General features: G+C 35.9%; 1 protein-coding gene across 10 annotated transcripts in view; it reads left to right on the top strand.

The window, feature by feature from the left end:
- The window catches only part of LOC105488561 (ventricular zone expressed PH domain containing 1), a 274,214-nt gene that overhangs the window by 166,857 nt on the left and 82,595 nt on the right, over positions 1–24,762 (top strand). For all 10 annotated transcript variants that reach the window (XR_011619845.1, XR_011619848.1, XR_011619849.1 and 7 more), the window contains 2 exons: positions 14,486–14,625; positions 17,935–18,069. Coding sequence is in view for 2 of the 10 variants with exons in the window: in XM_011752748.2 (XP_011751050.1) it covers positions 14,486–14,625; positions 17,935–18,069 (275 nt within the window). In the remaining 8 variants the exon portion in view is untranslated. The remainder of the gene's footprint in view (positions 1–14,485; positions 14,626–17,934; positions 18,070–24,762) is intronic.

Here is a 24,762-nt window from a genome sequence, read left to right as displayed (position 1 = left end):
GCACTATTCACAATGACCAAAAGGTGGAAACAACTCAATTGTCCATGAATGAATGAGTGAGCAAATAAAATGTAGTATACTCATATGATGGAATGTTATTTAGCCACGCAAAAAAAAAAAAAAAAAAAAAAAAAAAAACAAGAAAATGAAATACTGATGCCTGCTACAACATGGATGAACCTTGAATACATCATACTAAGTGAAAGAAGCCAGACACAGAAGGCCACTCATTATATGAGTCCATCTATATAAAATATCCAGAGTAGGCAAATCTATTGAGATGAAATGCAGATTTTTGGTTGCCAAGAGCTAGGAGGAGGGGAAATGAAGAATAATTGCTTAACAGATATGGGGGTTCCATTTAGGGTGATGGAAAAGTTCTAGAACTAGATAGTGGTGATAGATGTACAACACCATGAATGTACCTATTGCCACTGAAGTGTACACTTTAAAATGATCAAAATGGTAAATTTTATGTTACATGTATTTTACCGCAATAAGAATTTGTTTTAAATATATGACCACATATTCTGTGATAAACTCCATATTTAATATGCAGTATATCCTCCACAAATAAACACACACAATTAGTGGAATTATGGAATGGTCTGGGTTAACCCTCCTATGCCATTAGTAGCAACAAGCACTGTGTACTGGGCAGTATTTTAAATGTTTTATTTGACCCTGTAAGGTACATATTACTATTCCCAAATTGCAAAAGTGGAAACTGAAATATAACAAACAAAATTTGCCTAAGATCACATAACTGGCAGACCTGAGATAGACCTGAGATTTGCACCCAGATTGTGTAGCAGCATGGTGTGTCCTATTAGCCCCTGTACTGCGGCTGAGCTGACCTTGTCCTGCGATAAAAAAGCTCATGTACAATGGAAAGAGTGCTCTCAGCTCTCAGAACAATGATGATAAAGTTTCAGTCCTTAAAGAACAGACCATTTTTATTCAAATCTGCAAGTACAACCATATTTCTATTTATCTTATTACTTATTTGCCTGATTATCATTGAACATACACCTACCATGAAAGAGCTGCAAGAAGTGTAATTCTCTCTCAGTACAAATTTACTGTGCTATGCAAGGCTATTGCCCTGGCCAGAGATGTCCTGCGGTCCTCTGCAGTCATCTTCTGTTGGAACAAGAGTTACATCCAGTTTCTCGAATATATTCCCCCACCACCAGCCCACCCACGTCTTTCATTACTGGGGCTAGATTTAGTAAGTGAAGTGAGGTTTGGTTGAATTGTAAAGCAGAGTCTTGGCCATAAGGCATGCATGGGGATGAAAGAAGTAAAGAATATCATAGGCGTACGCAATGGGGGTAAGAAGTGATGGATGAGAGGAGATTAACTAGAATAGGATGTCAGCCTCCCCCGAGGTACCACCTCAAATCACACTGCCCTAGGAGTGTGGCTCACTTGCATTGGATAAACAGAGCTTCTGTATTGCCCAACTCCAGACAGTACCACTTACACTGTGGCCTGTGGGAATGGTGTCCCTCCTGGACTCATGTGGTAGAAAACCTGTGTGGCTGTTAGCAATGGCCCTGCAGATGAGCCCCAGCATCCTATCAGAAGGGATGAAATTTTCAGGGCAGTAACAGCTCCAGGACAGATGTAGTTCTTGGCTGCAAGACATGTTTCATCCATCCAGCAAGATCCATCCAGGTGAACACAGGATATCCATGCACAGGGCCAATCTCCAGATAGGAGGGCACTAGCAGAAGCTAGGTAGGATTCAGAGGTGGCTTCTATTCCAACAAAAAGATGGGGTAGATCCCATCAGGGTAGAAGAATGAGGAAGAAGAATAGCTTACTGTTTATTTATCTCCATCTTTGTTTATCCCCAACCCAGACTATTTCCAGCCTGTTAACATAGTGGCCTCAGAACCTCAGTTAACCACCAGGCCTGCCTCCCTTGGTTCTGGATGTGGCTGGGGCAAACCTGCCATGGGAGGGAGATTGCTGCTTTTGATAGGTGGCGAGGGCTAGCATAAGCAAGACCAAGCTCCATGATCCCTACAGTTGGAGCACATTGCCTTTTCAGTCTCCTTATGGAAACTTAGTGCTTGAGCTACCACTTGCCTTTTTGCCATCTAAATCCTGAGAAAGACCCTTCATTGTTTATCCCATTTGCTGCCACTTCTATCAACCCAGAAGTCCAGTCCAGGACTCAATAATAATGAAATGTTTTATGATAGAGTTTTTTCATACAGAACAATCCCAGTTACTATGTGGCTGCTCAGATGGTTGCGTGTTCATGAATGTGGAAGGCCCTCTCCTGGGGGCAACAGCTCAACAGCTTTCTGCTAAGATATTTCCATTGAGCAATAAGCTATCATACAGTGCAGATGGGTTTTAAATATTTCAACTATTTTCAAGCAGGCCCTGGGTCATAAATGCCTTCATCTTGACTTTCTAATTTCCAGATTCCCTTCACAAGAGAGGGCTCTCAGTGAAGCGAAAAATTGACAATAGAGGTCTTGCTAATCTCGAAACACTTTATTTAATTTCAAAGTGAAGTCGTTATGATCTAAAGAATAGGGAAAAACTGAACTGTGAGCTTCTTCATGCATTTAAGTGTTTTGGATCTAAAGACTTGAAAGAAAAGAAGAGCTTTCTGAGTTGATTCCATTGCAATTCTGTCTATTAGAAGAGAGACCACCACTCAAAGTCCCTTCCAGCTCTGGGACATAAGATTTTTGAACTGACCTCTAATATCAGAATTCCTCCACAATGCAAATTTCTGAGATTCTAGAGTTTCTAGGGACAATAAGACACTCCTATAGCCTCTGTTGAATTAATGTTGCCTGCTCATCCCAAAGTTCATGCTACCCTGTGGACCACTGGGAAATAGTCAGTTGAGGCAGAGGTAATTCAACTCTATTAAACTTTTGCTTTAGTTCTTCAATAGATCTTTCTATTTCCTTCAATAGGACAAAACATATAACCAGCTGTTTCAAATTTACTACTAGAAGTTTGAGTTTCTGGAAGCTGAATAACATTGCTACCCTATTTTATGACTTTTCATCTGAGCAGCAGTAAGAAAATGAAAGTAAAAATAATTAATCAGAAATAGCAAAAAAAAAAAAGGCAACTCTGTTTAATATTAATTATGATGATTTATGTCATCATCATTGGATTTTAGGTCACTTAAAAATGAAATAAGTTATACATGAAGACAACTTGAAGCAATAAATGAAACTAAGATTTCAAAGATATCTTGACCTCTGTCGTGTAAAACATTAATTTATAGAAAAATAATTTTATGATTATGACATTTACCTTTACTATAGATGTTCTGGTTTCCATGGCTAACCTGACAGAAGCAATTTATTTCCTTGACTTGTTCTTCGATTCCTGTTGCCTTCAGTTCAGGTGGTTCCCACTGGAAAACAGTAATATCTCGAGCTGGGATTTGATGGGTCAATCACTTGGGCTTCTCTCAAGAGAGGTTTGGGCATAGATGGGAATGTGCCATATAACTCATTCAATTACACTATAAAGATAAAAACTGCAGTAAATACCAAAAGCAAATTATCAACAAGTCTCTAAATACAGAATAAATGAAGGTGATATATAATTTATAAGATTTAAATCATTAAAAATAAAGGGTATAAATTAAATCCTTCTTTGACTTAAAAAGAGGGACTAATAATTGCTGCTTCATGTATGCATAACCTGTGTAAGCTGGAGAGTATAATGGGCACTAGAGCCAAACAGTCTAGATTTGTCTGGACTGCCAGCTGCTAGCCTTGTGACCTTAGATAAATTACTTGACATCTTTGAGCTTCAGATTCTTCCACAAAACTGGAGGTATTTACTTCATTGGCATGAGTATTAAATGGCAATACACATATAAAACTCTTAGAACATTGCCCGTACTTAAAAACTAATCAATTAATGTTAGCTTTTTTTTAATCTTCCTGTCACAAAGTTTTGAATAGAGCAAAATATCAAGCCTTTCCTGAGCTTCCTGGTGGCATTCCTGCAACATTTCTGTGCTTCTGAGCCTCAAAACAACATATACATCAAAAGCCTCACTTGCACATACCTTACAGTCCTAGGACTTTGGAGATGCTCACAGAGCACAAGTGATGGCTTTATGCACTGTTATGAGGTCTTCTTTCTTGCTGGACCTTCTACTTGTGCACTGTCCCCAGAGAAATGTATTTCCATTGTATAGAATAGGATTTTGGCTTACACATACATCATTATTAGCTGTGTAGTAAGTTCATTTTAAATTAAACAATTAGGTGAACATTTCAGGACACTGAGCAACCTAGATGCCGAGGGTCATTATGCAGTCTCTTTCCTCTAATTAAAACAGCATTACAGCAACATTCAAACATTTCCACCTGGTCTAGGGATCTTTTTTTTTCTCTTTTTCCATATATAATAGTAGCAGTAACAGTGATTATGATAATGAACATTATTAAACACATGCTCTGTGAAAACACATGTCTGTCTGAGAGCCTCACATGAATTAACTTATTTTATCCTCATATAACTCATTCCACTTTGTCCAGCACTTTCCTAGTGATAGCACTGCAAGAATTGCGTCTCAGGAGCCACCCTAATCCCAGGCAAATCGGGATGGCTGGTCACCCCAAACAACACTTAGAAATAGGAGTTCTTATTAGTTTTCCAGGTTGAGCCACAGAGAGGTTGTATAACTTGCCCAAAGACACACAGCTGGTAAATAGGAAAGTCTCGCTCCAGAATCTGTGCTCACCACCTTGGAGAATAATTGAACTTTGGATAAGGGATCAGAGAAGTTGGCTTTAGAGTGCCTTCTGACAGGAAGGGCTCTTTGTTCCCTCTCTCAGGGCAGAAACATTGCTTGTGAGAGTATCCAAGGCTGTTCAACACCTGATTTGAATAGGTTAATGGGCAAGTTGTACTCTGTTCTTTAATAGTAACATAAAGCAGCAAGCAGGCACAAGTTTTTAACAGTTTTCATATAAGAAATTTGTAAATGTATATGCACAAGGGACACTGCATACCACTGTGTGTTATTCGATTTCAGCCCTCACATGCAAACCCTCAGTGTCCTCCTACAGCTCACTCCCCATCCTCTACCCTTTGCTGTGTGACTCTTATAAGTGTTCCTAACGCTCCCTGATTCTTTAGGACAAGATTTCTTTCTCCACATGAGTCTTGTTCTTCACTGTACCATAGTTTTATTCTCCATGATTACTTTTTCACTTATTGTAATATTATAAAATTTATTTTACATTACAACTTAGAATTGCAGAGAAAAATGTGCCATCATTATGTCTAGGGCTGATCAAGAGCAGCCAACCACAGGTTAGTGAGGAAGAAAATTAACTAAGAGTCCCTGCCTAAGGTTAATCCCATCTGCTCATGTGAATGGTACTTTAGGAGACAACTTTCATTTGGATGAAAAATGTTCTTTCTCTCATCTCTCCTATGCTTATCTCCCTAAGGTGGCATCTGGGGACATAAGGAAATGGCTCCTGCTCCCTTGTGGTGGTGGAAAGCATTAATGTTCCTAGATAGGGGTGTGGTGTGTCTTCTTGCCTGAAGGATAATGGGTTTTTTCCACTCTACACATGGACCAGTCCAGGGGTCTCCCTTGCCAATCTGACCTAATCTCAGTGCCCACTGGTGTGAAATGCCCCCCTAAGTCCTGGCTTGGACAATTCTCTCTGCAGTCTACTGTGCAGAGCCACACCATACCCCTTGCCTCACTATGGTGAATTCTCTGAAATGCTGACTAGCAAGAGCCTCAGCTACTTCTGGCTCCACTCTACTCCAAAACAGAGGAAAGAGTGACCATGAAAGCTGAACCTCAGAGACTCCTTTCTGCCTGGCTTCATAAGCGTGCTTTTAATTAAGTTGGCTACCCTGTGTTGGTGCTGAGGGCCACCTGGGAGTGAATCTCTTTCCTAACGGTCACCACTGCCTTTGGTGTTACCATAATGTATCTAATATACTTCTTCTCCAGGCCAAAGCCCACAGGTGAAAGAAAGTCAGGGCCCACTTCTGATGGCTTTATACTTCTCTGTCTCTCTCCTTCTCTCCATAATTTCCCCTTCCAGAACTAAAACATGTTCTCTTTTACTTGTTCCATGCTATATTCTCCTACCTAACAACCATAGAACTGACAAAGCTGTCACCCTTTTCATACTACAGGTCCTACAATCTATATCCCCCATGCTCAGGAATGATAGGCTAAAGGGAGGTAAGGAAATTTAGAAATCCTTTCTTGATATGAAAGCCTCACTTGCAAGGCTATTATCTTGCTGCATAACCCAATTTGGGTAGCTAAAAAAATTAATTGCATTGTACTTTTTTGGTACTCCTATAACTGCTGAATATCTACTCGATCACCATTCCCACCACTACTCAACAGCCAGATAGGTGGAGGCTCTACTGTATTCAGGCAAAGGCTGTGTACTCAGAAGGCAAAAAAGAAAACCGTATTTAAAACGGTTTTTAAATATTAGCCCTATAAATATTAGCCCTGTTACATGGTAATTAGTGAGACATCATTTAAATTGCTTGCTTAAATCCCAGGATACAAAATCAGTGTGCAAAAATCACTTGCATTCCTATAAACAAAAATAGGCAAGCCAAGAGCCAAATCATAAATGAACTCCCATTCACAATTGCCACAAAAAGAATAAAATACCTAGAAATACAGCTAGCAAGGGAAGTGAAGGACCTCTTAAAGGAGAACTACAAACCGCTGCTCAAAGAAATTAGAGATGACACAAACAAATGGAAAAACATTCCATGCTCATGAATAGGAAAAATCAATATCATGAAAATGGCCATACTGTCCAAAATAGTTTATAGATTCAATGCTATTCCCATTAAACTACCATTGACATTCTTCACAGAATTAGAAAAAAAACTATTTCAAAATTCACCTGGAACCAAAGAAGAGCCTGAATAGCCAAGACAATTCTAAGTAAAAAGAATAAAGCTGGAGGCACCCAATTTCAAACTATACTACAAGGCTACAATAACCCAAACAGCATGGTATTCATATAAGAACAGACATACAGAACAGAATACAGAACCCAGAAATAAGACCGCACACCTATAACCATCTGGTCTTTGACAAACCAGACAAAAATAAGCAATGGGGAAAGGATTCCCTATTCAATAAATGGTGCTGGGAGAACTGACTGGCCATATGCAGAAAATTGAAACTGGACCCATTATACAAAATTACACCTTATACAAAAATCAACTCAAAATGGATTAAAGACTTAAATGTAAAACCCAAAACTATCAAAACCCTAGAAGAAAATCTAGGCAGGATCATTCAGGACATAGACACAAGCAAAGATTTCATTGCGAAGATGCAAAAAGCAATTTCGACAAAAGCAAAAATTGATAAATGAGATCTAATTAAACTAAAGAGCTTCTTCACAGCCAAAGAAACGATCATGAGAGTGAACAGATAATCTACAGAATGGGAGAAAAATTTTGCAATCTATCCATCTGACAAAGACCTAATATTCAGCATCTACAAAAAAATTAAACAAATTTACAAGAAAAAAACAACCCCATTAAAAAGTGGGCAAGGGACATGAACAGCCACTTCTCAAAATAAGACATACATGTGGCCAACAAATATATGAAAAAAAGCTCAGCGTCACTGATCATTAGTGAAATGTACATCAAAACCACGATTAGATACCATCTCATACGAGTCACAATGGCTATTATTAGAAAGTCAATAAAACAACAGATGCTGGTGAGGTTGTGGAGAAAAAGGAATGCTTTTACACTGTTGGTGGGAGTGTAAATTAATTCACCCATTGTGGAAGATAGTGTGTCGATTCCTCAAACACCTAGAGGCAGAAATACCATATGACACAGCAACCCCATTACTGGGTATAAGCCCAAAGGAATATAAATAATTTTATTATAAAGATACATGCACGTGTATGTTTACTGCAGCACTATTCACAATAGCAAAGACAGAATCAACCTAAATGCCAATCAATGACAAAGAAAATTAGAAAATGCCAATCAATGACAAAGAAAATCAAACTAGACAAAGAAAATTTGGTACATAAACACCATGGAACACTATGTGGCCATAAGAATAAAATAAAATAAAAACAACGAGATTCTGTCCTTAGCAGGGACATGGATGGAGCTGAAGGCCATTATCCTCAGCAAACTAATGCAGGAACAGGAAACCAAATACCACATGTTCTCACGTAGAAAAAGGAGCTGAATTATGAGAACACATAGAGGGGAGCAACACACACTGAGGCCTGTTGGAGGGTGGGGAGAGCATCAAGAAGAATAGCTAGTGGATGCTGGGCTTAATACTTAGGTGATGGGATGATCTCTGCAGCAAACCACCATGCCACATGTTTACCTGTGTAACAAATCTGCACATCCTGCACATGTATCCCTGAATTTAAAAATATTACACTGTGGCTCATGCCTGTAATCCCAGCACTTTGAGAGGCTGAGGCAGGCGGGTCACCTGAGGTCAGGAGTTCAAGACCAGCCTGTCCAACGTAGTGAAACCCTGTCTCTACTAAAAATACAAAAAAAAAAAAAAAATAGCCAGACGTGGTGGTGCGTGCCTGTAATCTCAGCTACTCGGGGTGCTGAGACAGGAGAATCCTTGAACCCAGGAGACAGAGGTTGTGGTGAGTCCAGATTGCACCACTATACTGCAGCCTAAGCAACAGAGTGAGATTCCATCTTGAAAACTACACATAAATAAATTGCCTGCTTTAACAAATGGCACTTTTTCATTGTATATTTTTAAATTATATAAGCAATACATGAATAAAAACTGATGAGAGAATTAAAATAATACAGGAGTATATGAAGTAAAAAGTGCATGCTCCTCACCCCACTCCCACTTCTCAATATGAAAGTAATCACTGTCGATGGTTGATCTATAACAGTACAGACCTTTTCTTATGCTTTTATTTAAGTATATGTTTTCACATAACAATACAAAATTTTTATTTTTTTCCTCAAGATCAGGGTCAAAGCATAGGTCTTTGTGCACCCATGGTATATAGACAGAAGTGGCCAATAATGCCTCTTCTTTGTATATACCAAGAAGAACTTAAATCACAGCCTCAAAGAGATATTTCCATACTCATGTTCATAGTAGCATTATTCACAGTAGCCAAAAGGTATGAACAACTCAAATGTCCATCAACAGATAAATGAACAAGCAAACCATGGCATAATTCAGCTTTAATAAAGAAACAAAATTCTGACACATGCTACCATGTGTATGAACATTGAAGATATTATGCTAAGTGAAATAAGCCAGAACAAAAGAACAATATGATTCCACTTGTATGAGGTACCTAGAGTAGCCAAATTCATAAAGACAGAAAATATAATGGTTGGTTGCCAGGGGCTCAGGGGAGAGGAAGATGGGGAGTTACGGTTTAATGGGTATAGGGTTTCAACTGGGAAGGATGGAAGAGTTCTGGAGATGGATGGTGGTGATGATTGCACAACAATGTGAATGTATTTAATGCCAATGAACTGTGCACCTAAAAATGGTTTAAATTTTAAACCATATTATCTATAAATTATATGTTTCATATAATTTACCACAATAAAAAAATGTTACCCTCATGGAGCTCATAATCTAGGAGAGAAAGATAATAAGCAAATTAAAATGTAAAAATTGTTTAAGTAGATGAGCTTTTTTTTTTTATTGTGGATCAGTTTTTGGTTTGCTACCACTTTAAAGATAAGAAACTCAAGGACAGAGAGGAAAAGAAACACAATCTCCATAAAACTCAGTCTGAATCTTGAGCCAATGCTCTTTCTATTGAATTATACTTCTTTTTGAGTTATTTCTATTGCCTCTGTTTTATCTGAGCCATTCATTCATGTACTAGAAAGAGAATAGACTGTGGCATCTGGGTTCAAATTCCAGTTCAGCTGTTTCCCGGAAGTTTGATCTTGAGATTTCCTCTTCAGTAAGATGGAGATAACAAAGCCTACTTCATAAAGATGAAATGTAATTGGTTACACTTACATCTGTGTACAAAGTAAGGAGTCAATGAAAACTAGTTCCTTTCCTAAATGTCTCAAAATGGCTTCTCTGAGTTTGTTGTTTATTTATAAGCTATGTTCAATGTGTAAATACTCACAGTCTAGCAGTTTCAGCAAACATATTCATGTGTTTGAGCTTTTATAAATCATTGTAGAAATACAGTTTCTACAATGCTCAGTTGAACGCCCTGGGAAATGAGCCAGATACATTTGTCTGATGCTTATTTCACTGGGAGGGAGCTTTCAAAGGATAAGTTTTGTAAAGAATTCAAAATGAGACCTAATTTATTCTTTTTTTCCAAAACATAAAGCCAATTCTTTGATATTTCTACTAGCTATTAAAAAATCAAAGCCATATTCCATTTTTAATCTTAAGACACTTATCTCTAAACAAACAAAACAAAATCTATATAATGGCACAGGTTATGAATGGCCATCTGAGAAATGGGTTACAAGTGTCTAGTTTCTCAAGAAGAACGACGTGTTTCTCAGATGCGGTCTAGTGAATGTGTTGCAGGAATAAAGGCACATAAATGGCATTGTGGAGGAAGAGTGGCAGAAGAAACAAAGAATTCCAAAATGATTCTGAAAGATTTTGACTCAAAAAGAAGACCAAATATTCTTGTATTTTTGTATCATGTCTTTAAATTTATTTATCTGTGTAATATATTTGGGTATTTTAACAATAACACATTATACTCTATAATTACTTATGTTCATGTTAACTTTAGTCTTTATAAAGACCAAACCAAATCCTTTAATTATTAGAAAAAGAAGCCACATTCCAATAAAAATAAAGAAACTACTCTCAGATTTAGTTGAATATGGAAAGCATTCTATATTTAAGACAGCATGATTTCTCTCTTCAACATTTAATCTAGAAAAATGAATAATCCTTTTGGCATCAATTATACAATTATATAAGTAATATTTCAATGACTGAGATATACTAAACATACTATCTGGAATTACCTTAAATATTTATGTTGATGTGATTGCCTTCAGGGTTTTCTACACTTAAAGCGCTTGTTTCTGTCACGCTTTAAGCTCAAAATCTTGATCATTTTTCAAAGTATACCTCAAATATCCCCTTCTCCTCCTGGTCTTGTCCATTGAGGCTTCAAGAACTCTTTACACCTCATGATTCATTCGCCCACAGAATACAGACATGATTTCTGATTTTATGCAAGAACACTGTATGTTCAACTTACATCTTTTTAAGTTCATGGAGAAGGGGATATTTGAGGTATACTTCGAAAAATGATCCCCTGTTCTCCAGTCAGAATGAGTTGCTTATTTCTCTGAGCAGTCATCATTGTGTGTCCCTCCATTATCTCATAAACTTAAAACAACTTATAACCATTGTTACAAGTTCAGATGTTTCTCCCATTTAGCTGCAAGCTTCTTAAGAGCAGGACCATCATCAGGCCCCTATTCCTCTCAACACATATCTGACACTCATCCGTTCATTCATCCAACAACAATTTATTGCATTCCTACTGTTTGATACTGTGGAATAAACAGTAAGGAAATACAGGAAAAATGAACAACTAAGTCTTAATGTCATGGGGAGAATTTTCCAAGCCAAGAAAGCTCTGAAAAAAAAATGAGAATAAAAATATTGCTACAGACCAGATTTACTAAAAGCATTAACAGAAGCCTTGTATCACAGAACTGATGTATTTTTATAGCCAGTGTATAGGCTTCTAAGTTAAGGATCTCTCTCTTGTACTACTTTGACCATTTTATGTGATCTGAGACTTCTGTGGTTTGTATATAAAAAGCTGGTAGGCTCAGAGTGAGTGAAATAAATCTAATCAATGTTTATTTTCAAAAGAAAACATGAATTGGCAGTAAAAATTTAGAGGGAGGAAAAAGGCAGAAACTTTGTTTTCATGGTAAAGGCCTAAAGTCCAACTTGCAACTCTCAGGCTAACTACATGAATTCTTGGAAAAGAACTTGTTTCGTTTTGAAACTTTCCATTAAAACAAAACATATTGCTATCTCAATATATATGTTACACTTAGATTTATTTCAAATACCATTTTTTGTATGTGCTCTTGAGATACTAGGTTTCCTATTTCTTTAGCATAAATTAAATTCAATTTTTCAGAGCATATGTGCCAACTTAAAAAAATTATCATTGTCAAACAATTTCTGATTGGGCAATTTTAACTTGATATTATGCTCCATTCTATTCTCCCAGGTCTTTCTCAGTGCCAGACCTCCTGGTCTTGTCCATTGAGGCTTCAAGAACTCTTTACATCTCATGATTCATTCGCCCACAGAATACAGACATGATTTCTGATTTTATGCAAGAACACTGCATGTTCAACTTAAATCTTTTTAATTTCCTGAAACAATTACCTTCACGAAAGCTAGTCCTCTTCTTTACCAATGTTTCAGAATCACAGAAAGCTATTAATGATTAACATTTCTGTATATATATCTAACTTGCCCTGTCACATTATTGTTTGGTTTCCAAGAACTTCTCCTCTAATCTCTCATTGGCCACTATCTCTAAGATTTTGCAATCTTTTCCTGAAAAGCCTGTCACTTCTTTCATACCTGACCTCTGATGGAGCACAGATAAGTCTTCCTCCCCCATTCACTAGAGAATTCAACAACACTCTGTCTTAGGTGGGGACTGACTCTGTCGCCCTTACTCAGGATCCTTATCAGCTTTTATTATTTTGTTTGTTTGCTTTTAGAGATGTGATCTCACCATATTGCCCAAGCTGGCCTTGAACACCTGGGCTCAGGGATTCTCCCACTTCTGCCTCCCAAGTAGCTAGTACTACAGGTGTGTGCCACTGTGCCTGGCTTTCTCATCAACTTTCAAAAAACTCTAGTCCATTTCCATTTTTAAGAGTAGGGCATACTGGATCACTGAATCTATTAATTTCCTTCCTTCCTTCCTTCCTTCCTTCCTTCCTTCCTTCCTTCCTTCCTTCCTTCCTTTCTTTCTTTCTTTCTCTTTCTTTCTTTCTTTCTTTTTTTCTTCTGTCTGCCTTTCTTTTTGTTTTTGTTTTGTTTTGTTTTTTTGAGACAGAGTATTTCTCTGTTGCCCAGGCTAGAGTGCAGTGGCACGATCTCACCTCACTGCAGACTCCACCTCCTGGGCTCAAGCCCACCTCTTGCTCAGCCCCCCAAGTCACTGGCAGATGCCACCGTGCCCAGCTAATTTCTTTATTTTTTTGTAGAGAAGGGGTTTCACCATGTTGTCCGAGCTGGTCTCAAACCCTTGAGATGAGGCAATCCGCCCACCTTGGCTTCCCAAAGTGCTGGGATTCCACGCATGAGCCACCATGCCTGGCCTCTATTAATTTTCAAAACATTTCATTTAAAATGTCAGATTAATTCTGAAACCAAAAATACTCCATGAGCTATCAGTACGACTCTACAGATTTAAAAAATCCCCAGTATAGTAGAGCCTAAAACATTCCAACATGGTATCAGCCCTGCTGAATTCCAGTCCTGGCTCTGCCACAGATTGAGCAGGCTTGAGCCATTTTTTTCTGGATCTCTGAGCATCATTCATCATTCATCTCTCCAGACATTAGTTATCTATTCATATTTATCAGTCATGTGCCAAGGTTATAAGAGTGAACAACGCAGTCACAGTGGTTTACTAAACTGGCTTTCTAATGAGCTGTTACCTCATCTTTATAACAGAAATAATACCCATCTTGTAGGGTAAAATTAAATGAAGTCAAACATGTAACACATGTGGAAGTCAATTAATGATAATGTTTATTATCCAGTACTTAACACAGTGCCTAGCACGTGGAATCTCAAACCATATTTGCTTCATTCATTTATGTATTCATTATTCCTGTCTCTACCCATGGTGCCTCACCACCTCTACACCACCCACCCACTACTTCCTTGTCCCTGAAGGTATCCTTCTCATTAAGTCTCCCAGCTGAAATCCTTCAAGGTGAGATAACCTTTTCAAACCTGACCAGTACAGTTCATAGGAAGCTACACCTCAGCCAGAGTTATTTTGGAAGCTATCTCTGAGGCCCCTGCACAGCCAAAAGAAAAGCAGCCACAGTTCATGGCAAGTCATTTACTACCCAGAAAATGCCTGGATTTTCTTAATCCATTTGTTTATTTTTCCCAGGTAATCACTTCAAGATGAAAATGATGCAGTATCTCCCATTTTATTGATGAGAGGGTTTCCCCCACCCATTGGAGTTGGCTCAAAGAATCTTCATACATTGTTAATTAAAACAATAATAATAATTTAAAACATCTTTATTTAAATCTACTTTCTATGAAATGGATCCACTCTCAAATATACAGTTGTTTGTAGTTACTAGCTCACAGTCTGAAAACTGAAGGATATTTTATAAAGGCATTTGTGTGTTGAAGTATCAATATAAAGTGTAACTCTGGAAAGACCATAACACTTAACACTGTATTTGTTTCTAGACACCGTGAGAAGTTGTGTAGCAAAGTTGTTCTTCACCTGCTCCCTGAAGGGTCATTACTGCCTATACAGTAAGTCCAGTTTTATTCTCATCAGTCAAGAACCTCAGCCATGGATCCAGATCATGTTTCTATTTCAGCAGGTTTGTATAATTTGTGTTCATCAGGCTCTTTAATGAGCCTGTGGGATATGGGCTTATAATCACTTTTATTGAATTATTCTTTGGCCAGAGTTGATATGTAGATAACAGCAATGCATACATATTTCATTAATAATTTTAACCTCTTTTTTATATTTTAGGATAGTTTCCTTATAAAAGAAGGAATTATTAATCAGTTAGCCAAACATATTAATATCTTAAATATCCTTAGCTTTAAAAAAGGAGAATGAAAGGGAAAATATCTTTGGTTAAACAACAGCAAAAGCAGTGTATTTGGGAGAATAGCGTCCCTTATGTAGCAGTGCTAGCCTTGATTTGTCTAGAGTCTTCCAATCTCCAGTTAATGTTAGTGTTAGTATATTCTTTTTGACATTGTTAAGATACTAGAATGTCTCTTTTTTCTGTAGAATATATGTACATAGGTGAAATTATGTAAAGAGCAACTTACAACTTGAGAATGAAGAATTTGATGCAGAGATGTTAGCATCAAAAGAGATTCTTATTTGAAAATAGTTATCTCAGATGCACTAAACTTTCATGTAAAATTTGAACATAGATTATAAAATGTTAGTAGTAGAAGGAATCTTAGGAATCATTTTTACAGATAAGAAAACTGAAGGGCAGAACTCAGATTATCTGACCCCTGACCCAGTGATCTTTTTGTTGTCATACATATGTTGAAAAATAACGTATTTTTATTTTTAAAATGCATTATTTTATGCAGCTAGAAGCAGGGAGGGCAAAGGCAGAAAAAAACAAAATGCAAATGTTATAACATGGCTAAAAAGCCAAATGATATGACACTTTATTTACTTCTGTTAATAAAATATTTTCATAATAGCTCCTGTAAAAATCACCAAGAAGACAGTTGTATTTCTTTATAAAATAAAGTCAGGCTTATTGGAAAATAATGAATTTTAATGCTGAATACATTATAATAATAAAGTAGAACTATGGTAATTAAGAAAAGAGACAGATTGGATATGCCTTAGGAATACTGTTTTTTTCTAAAACGAGTCCTCTTATGAACATTTAATAACATCTCATAGAGAACAACTCACATTTTGGTGTGAACCAAATTGTACGTGAATACAAAAAACAGCATTGACTGTCCCTTTTCTTGAAATAACGGCCTTATTTTTCTTCTCTTTTGCTTATATTTTTCACTTAGTTTTCATCAGTGATTTTATATTTGGTTTCATCTTTGGCTTTGTTCTAAATAGTTGTCAGTTTTCTGAAAACAAACCAAGAAATCTTGATGGGTTTTTTTGCCCCTCGGTATTATTTTATTGACTTTGTCTGATTCTTTGTCTTTCTCTTTAAACAAAATCACCAAAAAGCATCTGTGTATGCTATGTTTCTTCTGTGTTCATTTTACTGTAATGATTTCTTTGTTTTTCCACACTTATGATATTGTGTCATCTTCTGCCTGAATTCTGACTTTGGGGTAAATAAAAATCAAACTTTGACTTGATATTAATAATTACAACCTGGCACTACTCTTGTGCATTGGGCCAAACTCTTTGCCTTTTCTGTCAACTGCACACATTCATACAGTTCTCAAATTCACAGACTCCAGTCTAAATGCTTCTGTTTAGATTGATGATTCATTAAATCTGGTCCTGTTCTTTAAATGAAAAATTGGGTGCTGCATCAGTTTTTGATAATAATCAATAATTTCTCAGATATATCCACATTATGGGTTATGTAATTTATCTATTGCTGGCCCTTAAACTTTTTAAATCTGTGGATCACTAACTTGAGCATTAAGATCCTCCATCTTTTCCCATTCAGTACTAGAAATAGTTCATTTTGATGATAATAATAAAATTTTTCTGGAATAGTATTTATTAATCTTCATTCACTAAATAGAAGGTTTGTACATACAAACCACTTAGTCTCATACATCAGTGCTTAGACAGTCATTGACGTAAAAAGAAGATATGATTTCATAAGCTAATCTCATTATTTTATTATACATTATACATAAAGGATCCTATGTATCACACTGTATGTACATAAATGGTATTTTATACCTTTATAGATGTTCTATACATTTTTTTAAAAATTGTTTCTTTGAATTGAAAAGCTTCTTACATTTATAGGTATAACACTATCATATGTGAATGATTATTAGACATATCATTGATTAGTAAATATACAAACACAAGTTAAAATCTTTCTTTGAAAAGTTTATTTTCATTGGCTTGAATGAAATACATGTAAATGTGATTTTCTTTATGTTCACATTCTTATTGCTCAACACTTAGAGAATTTACCTGAAAGTTTTAAGAATATTCACCCATTATACATTTTAGAATTAAAACTATTTTTCTGTCCCCAACATACCCACTCCTACTGTTCATATTTGATTAATTTAATAATGAACTTAGTTGTTTAATTTCTACTCTTCGTGATCTACTCTGTATAAATATACTTGATTTTTGTGCTCTACTTTGATTTTATTCCTTAATTCCCAGATCTTTGAGAAAATAAATATGAATATTTATATTAACCATATTCCAATTAAGGAGCATCTTTGGGAAATCACTGAGATAAACACTATATTACAAAGGTTAGGCATACTTATGGATATCATTATCAACTGCCTTGAAAATACTATGAAATAATTTTAAATTTCTGTTAAAAAATGAAATCCTGAAATATATCATATGTTTGATCTTTTTTCGTTTAATTTTTTTTTTTTTTTTTTTTTGACAGAGTCTCACTCTGTCTCCCAGGCTGGAGTGCAGTGGTAGGATCTCGGCTCACTGCAACTTCTGCCTCCCGGGTTCAAGCAATTCTCCTGCCTCAGCCTCCCAAGTAGCTGGGACTATAGGCACATGCCACCACGCCTGGCTAATTTTTTGTATTTTTCGTAGAGACGGGGTTTCACCATGTTAGCCAGAATGGCCTTGATCTCCTGACATCGTGATCCACCCGCCTCAGCCTCCCAAAGTGCTAGGATTACAGGCATGAGCCACAGTGCCCGGCCTCATTTAATTTTTTTAAGAGAGGTAGGGGTCATGCTATATTGGCCAGGCTGTTCTCAAACTCCTGGTCTTAAGCAATCCTCCTGCCTCAGTATCCCAAAGTGCTGGGAATACAGGTTCATTCACCACGCCCAACCCCCATATGTTTGATCTTTAAGACAGATCTTTTTCTTGTTTCATTTAAATTTGAATCATGTTAAAGTTCAAACCAAGCCTAAACAGTGCCTTGAAATCAATCAAACAATACTATTGAGACAAGACATAGTATATTCTGTTTCTGTCTTTAATGCCCTTTCAGAGCCTGTTTCCTGAACCCCTGTCCATTCAGAGTCATTCTGTGCAATTTCTCAGAGCACTGTGGGAGAAGACCAAGGCAGGGGATGCTCACAGCTTTGAAACAGCCATGATGGAGTCCACATTTCCACAGCAAAAGGTAAATGTTCCTTTCCTTGGCCATGTTACAAGCCAAGATTTAAGATTGTCTTGAAACAGTTTTCCTTTTTTTTTTTTTTTTTGTTAGCAATTTAATTTCTTCCTTCTTTCCTTTACCTTTTTTTTAATTATTATCAGAAAACCCTTATAAGTAATTATTTTCACGTGGTACCATAGTGGATTCAGAATAGAGTGGTACCAGTAAACAAGGACATTGCCCTTTGAGGTCTATATACTGACACAATATGGTTCCTTAGAACCACACAATAACTGCATGCATACTATGAAATAGAAAAGATTTTACAACTGGGTGTGGTGACTTGTATCTGTAATCCCAGCTACTCAGGAGGTTGAGGCAGGAGGATGATATGAGGCCAGTAGTTCAAGATTAGCCTGAACAACTTAGCAAGACTCCATCTTTTAAAAAAATTTTTTTTAATTAGCCAGGCATGGTAGCACATGCCTGTAGTTCCACTACTCCTTGATCTTGGTCTTCCCAGCTCCAGAACTATAAAAAATAAGTTTCTATTATTTATAAATTACCCAGTCTTAGGTATTTTTTTATAGGAGCACAGTGACTAAGAAAGAAGGCCTGAACTAAAGTTAGAAGTTATAGGAAGATTGGAGAGCTATTAAGAAAGTCAAATTAACAGGACTTGCAGCCTATAAGAAAAACAGAAGAATCCAGGATGACTCCAGGTGCATTGTTTGGCTAACTGGATGATAATATCACCCTGAAAATGAGAAATCACAAAGTAATCTGATGGAACACAAGAAGATAAAGCATTCTGGTTTACATATGTTGAATCCAAGCTGTTTATATGACTAACCAGGTGGTGGTGGTGGTTAAATGCCAATGTGGGCTTCAGGAAGAAAGCTTTGACTGGAGATATGGATTTGGGAGTCACAAGCTAGCACTTAGTGTCATGGCAGAAGACTGGATTGCTCAAGGGAAATATGTATACTAAGAGAAAAGAATGGTTATTAATCTCTTCTAGTAAATATTATCAGCTTCTCTCTTTTAGCCCTTCCCAAACTCAAATATTCTGATTATTCTTATTTTGACTTTTAGATAACCCAGGAATAAGTATTCGATGCTTACTGAGCAAACCAGATGTTCTGCGAGTATATAATCATGGTGTCTGTCCTTGTTTTACTGTTGAAAAGGGAGACAAGCATGCCAATATTAAACAAATTCATAGTACAAATGAGTAGTAAATTAAGTACTCCAGAACTGGTCTCTTGTGAAACTAACAAAGTATCTTTTAAGTGATGAAGAATTCTGATAATATGAAAAATGAGCATAATTAATCAGAAGTTTATTTGTAATGGTCTGTAAGACACTAAAAACCCATCAAACTATTGCATCACTGCTTTTTGGATTGTGTTTAGGAATTCAACGTGCAGTATTAAAAATAAAGGAAATGCCACAATTGCTTCAGTGTGGAGTAAAATGGAATTCTTTGCACATTTCATTCAAATTTGCAACTGTTGCATCATGTTTGAAGACAGTGCCTCAAGTTCTCATAAATTTTTCATTGCTAACTGTATTTTAACTAGAGGCAACCAGTAAATTAAAACTTGGCAGGCTGTTTCAAACCCTAAGAGATTAAAAAAAAAAACTTGGAAAACTACTTTTGTGCATACTCACAAGTATACTTATTCACATTTCTTGTATTCCATGCTAATAAACATTTCTCTAAGGGAAAATTAACTGTAAATCAAATTTAAAAATTTTTAAAGTTTTATAATTTGGTTTGTTCATGAGTAATAGAAAAAAACTTTGATACCTGCAATGTACATTGTGTGGCAAAATTATCTGCCCAAGTATTTCTCAGGTACATTTTTTCCTATTTTTTATGAAGTATTCTCTGTACTAAGTTCAAAATAGTTAAGAGAATGATGCAAAGTCTGCTTTATTTTCACAATAGGTGCCATATAGACATACATTAGTGATTTGAAAGAGATGGCCATGTGCGTATCAGCTGCAATGACGGAGTTTCACTGCAGCGAAATGGATTCAGGTACACAATAAAGAAAGAAGAAATTCCTAATGCCTGAGTATCTAGAATATAACGTTCTGGACAATATGAAGAGAAGTTTCTTATTGTGGTTGCTTTTTAACAGAATCTTGGAATTTTGGAACTAAAAATTATCAGTGAGATATCTATTAAATTGCAAACTGCTTGAGGGCAGGGATTTTGCCATATTTACCGTTGTATTGCCAGAGCTACACAGTGCTTGGCACACACTAGGCTCTCGTTAAATAATACGTATCAATTGAAGAAATTTAAAAATTCTGTCATTTTCTGGATGTTAAAATCAGAAGCAAAGGGACCTGTTGAAGGTCAGTGGCAGAGCTAGAACTGATACACATACACTTGCGATTTCAGGGTTGTCACTGATCAATCTAGTACTTCCCTCCTCTGGGCCCAGGAGAGGATCACATTTCCGTGTCTACTGAAGCAAAGCCGGTCATGTGACTTGATTCAGCCAATGAAATATGGGAGGGGATATGTATCACTCCAAGAGGAATCTTTTAAAAGCCAGTGTACTATTCTTTGCAATTCCTTTTTTCCTTTACCATGATAATGATGATTGTAGGAGCAAATGTTGAAATTGAGTTGCCAGAAGATGAAAACAGCCTGGAATTCTGAGCCACCACATGGAGGGCTTCTGCTCTAGAGAGCCACCCAGTCCCACCACACATTTTGTATGAGAAAGAAACATCTGTTGTTTTGTTAGAAACTGAATTTTTGGTATTAGTTATAGCAGCATAACCTGCCTTTCTTGATTCATACACCTACCAGAGTAGTTAAGCATGTTAGCTCTGAATCACCTCGCTTTAAAATCTGGCTCTGCTCCTTACCAGCTCTATGTCCTTTGTCTCTGTGCCCAGTTTCTTTACTTGTACAATGGAAATAATATTAGTACCTACCTCATAGCACTGTTTTGAGACTTGAGTGAGTCAATACATACAGAGCTCTCAGAACAATGGCCACACATTGTGATCTCTCAATAAATGTTAGCCAATATTCTAATCCCTAGCCAGCACCCCACCTCAAATAACACAAATTCAAACCCGTCTTGCATGAATTAAAGGAGGTTCAGAGTGGAGGTAGGAAGATGAACCTGACTGATAATCTCTCAAGTTATTGTACTCTGCTACTTTGGTCAGACCGACATTACCAGAAATGTTTTCCAAATTTCAATCATGAATTTTCAGTATAAAATTCAATGAAATTCGGCCAGGTGTGGTGACTCATGCCTGTAATCCCAGCATTTTGGGGAGCCGAAGGGGGCGGATCACCTGAGGTCAGGAGTTCAAGAGCAGCCTAGTCAGCATGGGGAAACCCCATCTCTACTAAAAATACAAGTATTAGCCAGGCATGGTGGTGCATGCCTGTAATCCCAATTACTTGGGAGGCTCAGGCAGAAGAATTGCTGGAACCCAGGAGGTGGAGATTGCAGTGAGCCGAGATCCTACCACTGCACTCCAGCCTGGGAGACAGAGCAAGACTCTGTCTCAAAAATAAATAAATAAAATAAAATAATAAATAAATAAGTTCAATCATATTATCTTTTGCAAACTATATATCAATCTCACAAAGGCATCAAAATGTGGAAATGCTTATGTAATATAATGCTAAAATATTTTTAATATATAAAAATAAAAGTTTAATATTAGTGAACTTAGTAAAATGCATGAATTCAATAGTTCAGATTTTTAAAACTTATCACTTACATGACATTTGATAAAATCCAACAATCACTTTACTAACACACAGTTTGTATAAAAATTGTATTAATGTCTGTGTCCCTAATTAGATTGGATTTCCATGAGAACATATGCTTGTCATTGTACACCCAGCACCTAGAGCATCTCCTGGCATACTGTTGACACTCAGTGATATGTGTTGACTGAATAAAGTGAGTGAGCACTTTTACTAACCAGCAATGGAAAGATGTGTTCTTAGCATGATAAATATTTGTCTGATAACAAAAGAAAAACTATGCCTAGCGGTGAACAACTGAAGATGTTTTTATTAAACAGTGAAATAAAACCAGAATATCCAGTATAATCTTTATAATTTAGTATTGCTCGAAAGCATGAGCCAACTTGAGAATATAAGCTCCATGAGAGCAGGGATCTTGTCTGCTTGTTCATTACAGAATCCAGGATATCTAAAGAGTGTGCCTGGCTCATACTAGGCATTAAAAATAATAATAATAACAAATAGAAAACAACACAGAAATAAGGAGTATACTATTTGAAATAAGAAGATAAATTCAACATTACTTGTAGTTAATATTAAGATAAAAAGAGCACTATTAGAATTAATAATAATAATTAACTTTACTGGGCATTTAGAATGTGCCAATAATTATTCTGTTCATTTAATATCAATTATTTCACTTAATCCCAACGATAACACTATGAGATAGACAGCATTATCATTATCATCTTACAAATGAGTAAACTAAGTAGAAGAAAGATTAATTTTCTCAAAGTCACAGAGCAATGGAGAGAAATAGACTTGAATGAACAGTGATATTACCACGTTCCTGATTGGAAATAGTAAATATTACAAAAATGTTAATACTTCCTTAGTTAATTAGCACTTTAACTGAGTTCCAATTTAAATTCTAAGAGAATTATTTTTTATCTCTTATGAAGTGATGGTAAAATACAGCCAGAAGGATACATAGGTGAGACTAGTTTGAAAATTTTTGAGAGGGGCTAAAAAGAGGACATTGCAAAACATTAAAGCATACTATAAAACCTACAATTATTAAATTACTCTACTTTTATGGAAAGAATTAATGCAGATAAATGGAACAGACTAGTTCAGAAACCAACACAATTATATACATATAATCAGTTAATGTATATATACAATTGTTTAACTACATATGAAACAAATCCTTTTGAAAAAGCCTACATAAAAGAGCATGATATCAAAATCCTGGAGCTAAATTTATACATATAGAAAAAAATGTAAAGGTATTTGCTATAATTAGAACTTAAACAAGGATACCTGTCATCACCTTCAAAATTTATCATTTTACAGTGATCCTACCCAATGCAGGGAGACAAAAGCAGATAAGTATAAGGATTAAAGCAGAATAAACCAGAAAGAGAAAGAGATAGAGCTGAGAGGGAGGATGAGAGAAAGATAAATTATTTATAGACAATACGATTATTAGTGTAGAAAATTCAAAAGAATCTAACCTTTAGAACTTATACAAAAGATCCATAAAGTTATTTGATATAAGATCAACATATAAAATCAATAACAGATCTATATATGAGTAATAACTAAATAGAAAATGTAGAAAAGCATGCCATCTATAATAGCAGTAAAGACTCTAAAGGACCTAGGAATAAATATAAGAAAAACTGTGAAACTCTTTAATGATAAAAAATTTTTAATATTAATGAAAAAAATTTAAAGACATGAATTAATGAGAAGATATGACCTTTTCATGGTCAAAAACAACCATTATCATATAAATGAAAATTTTCTCCCAAATTAAAATGTAAGTACAATTTCATAACCAATCCTAATGGCAACAGACTTTTCTCATGGAGTTTGACAAACTGGTCTTAAATTTAGAATAAACAAAATCTTAAGAAAGACTGTGGGGGAGGACATTTTTATGCTAGAGAAAAAGAAAACTCATGTGATTATTGCCACAGGAATAAATTAATGGTAAATAATAAAGAGCCCTGAAACAGTCCCAACCATATATGAAAGCCTGGTAGGTGATAGAGGGGGATTACAAATCAGTGAAGAGAAAGTAAAATATGTTTTAAATAATGTAAGGACATGTAACTTTTCCAAGCTGAAAAGATAAAAATAGATCCTTCACAGACACCATATAGATCAATTAACTCAAAATAAATTAAAGGCTTAAATGTAATCAATGAAATCTTATAACAATTAGAATAAAATATCAAAAGTTATCTTTATAACTCCAGGATAAGAAAAACTGTGACAATACAAGTCTTGGCAAAGATGTGAAAAAGTGGGAATGTTCACACACTCTTGATGGAAGTAAAATAGGTATACCTGTTTAGAAAAAAGAACACTTAAGAACACACACATATATATATGTGTGTATTAGTCATTAATTAGACTCAAAAATGACAGCTAGATTACTATTAAGATGGGTGAGTAACTTTCTTTCTGAAGTCTTAATTCTCTTTAAAGCTGATCATAAAAATGTTTAAATACAAGATTTTTATATTACAGTATATAAAATGTGCTGATACTACTCAGCTATTAAAAAGACAAAAAAATGTCTTTTGTGGCAACTTGGATGGAGCAGGAGGCCATTATTCAAAGTGAAGTAAGTCAGAAATAAAAAAACCAAATACTATATATTCTCACTTGTAAGTGGGAGCTAAGCTATGAGTATGTAAAGGCATACAGAGTGGTGTAATGGATATTGGAGACTTGGAAGCTAAAAAACTACATATTGGGTACAGTGTACATTACTTAGATGAAGGGTGCACTAAAATCTCAGACTTCATTCATCCATATAACCAAAACCCACAAATTTTCATTTACAGACTTCTTAAAGAGCAATTTGCGCTTTATAATATAATTAATGGTTATATTATAATTTCATGTGCCCTATTTTTCTGCAGTTCTATTTCTAGATGAACTCTTACATATGTGCATCAGAA

Source organism: Macaca nemestrina, chromosome 2, assembly GCF_043159975.1.
Source record: "Macaca nemestrina isolate mMacNem1 chromosome 2, mMacNem.hap1, whole genome shotgun sequence".
NCBI lineage: Eukaryota > Metazoa > Chordata > Mammalia > Primates > Cercopithecidae > Macaca > Macaca nemestrina.
The sequence above is the reverse complement of the archived record's forward strand: the minus strand, read 5'-3'. Positions and strand labels throughout refer to the sequence as shown.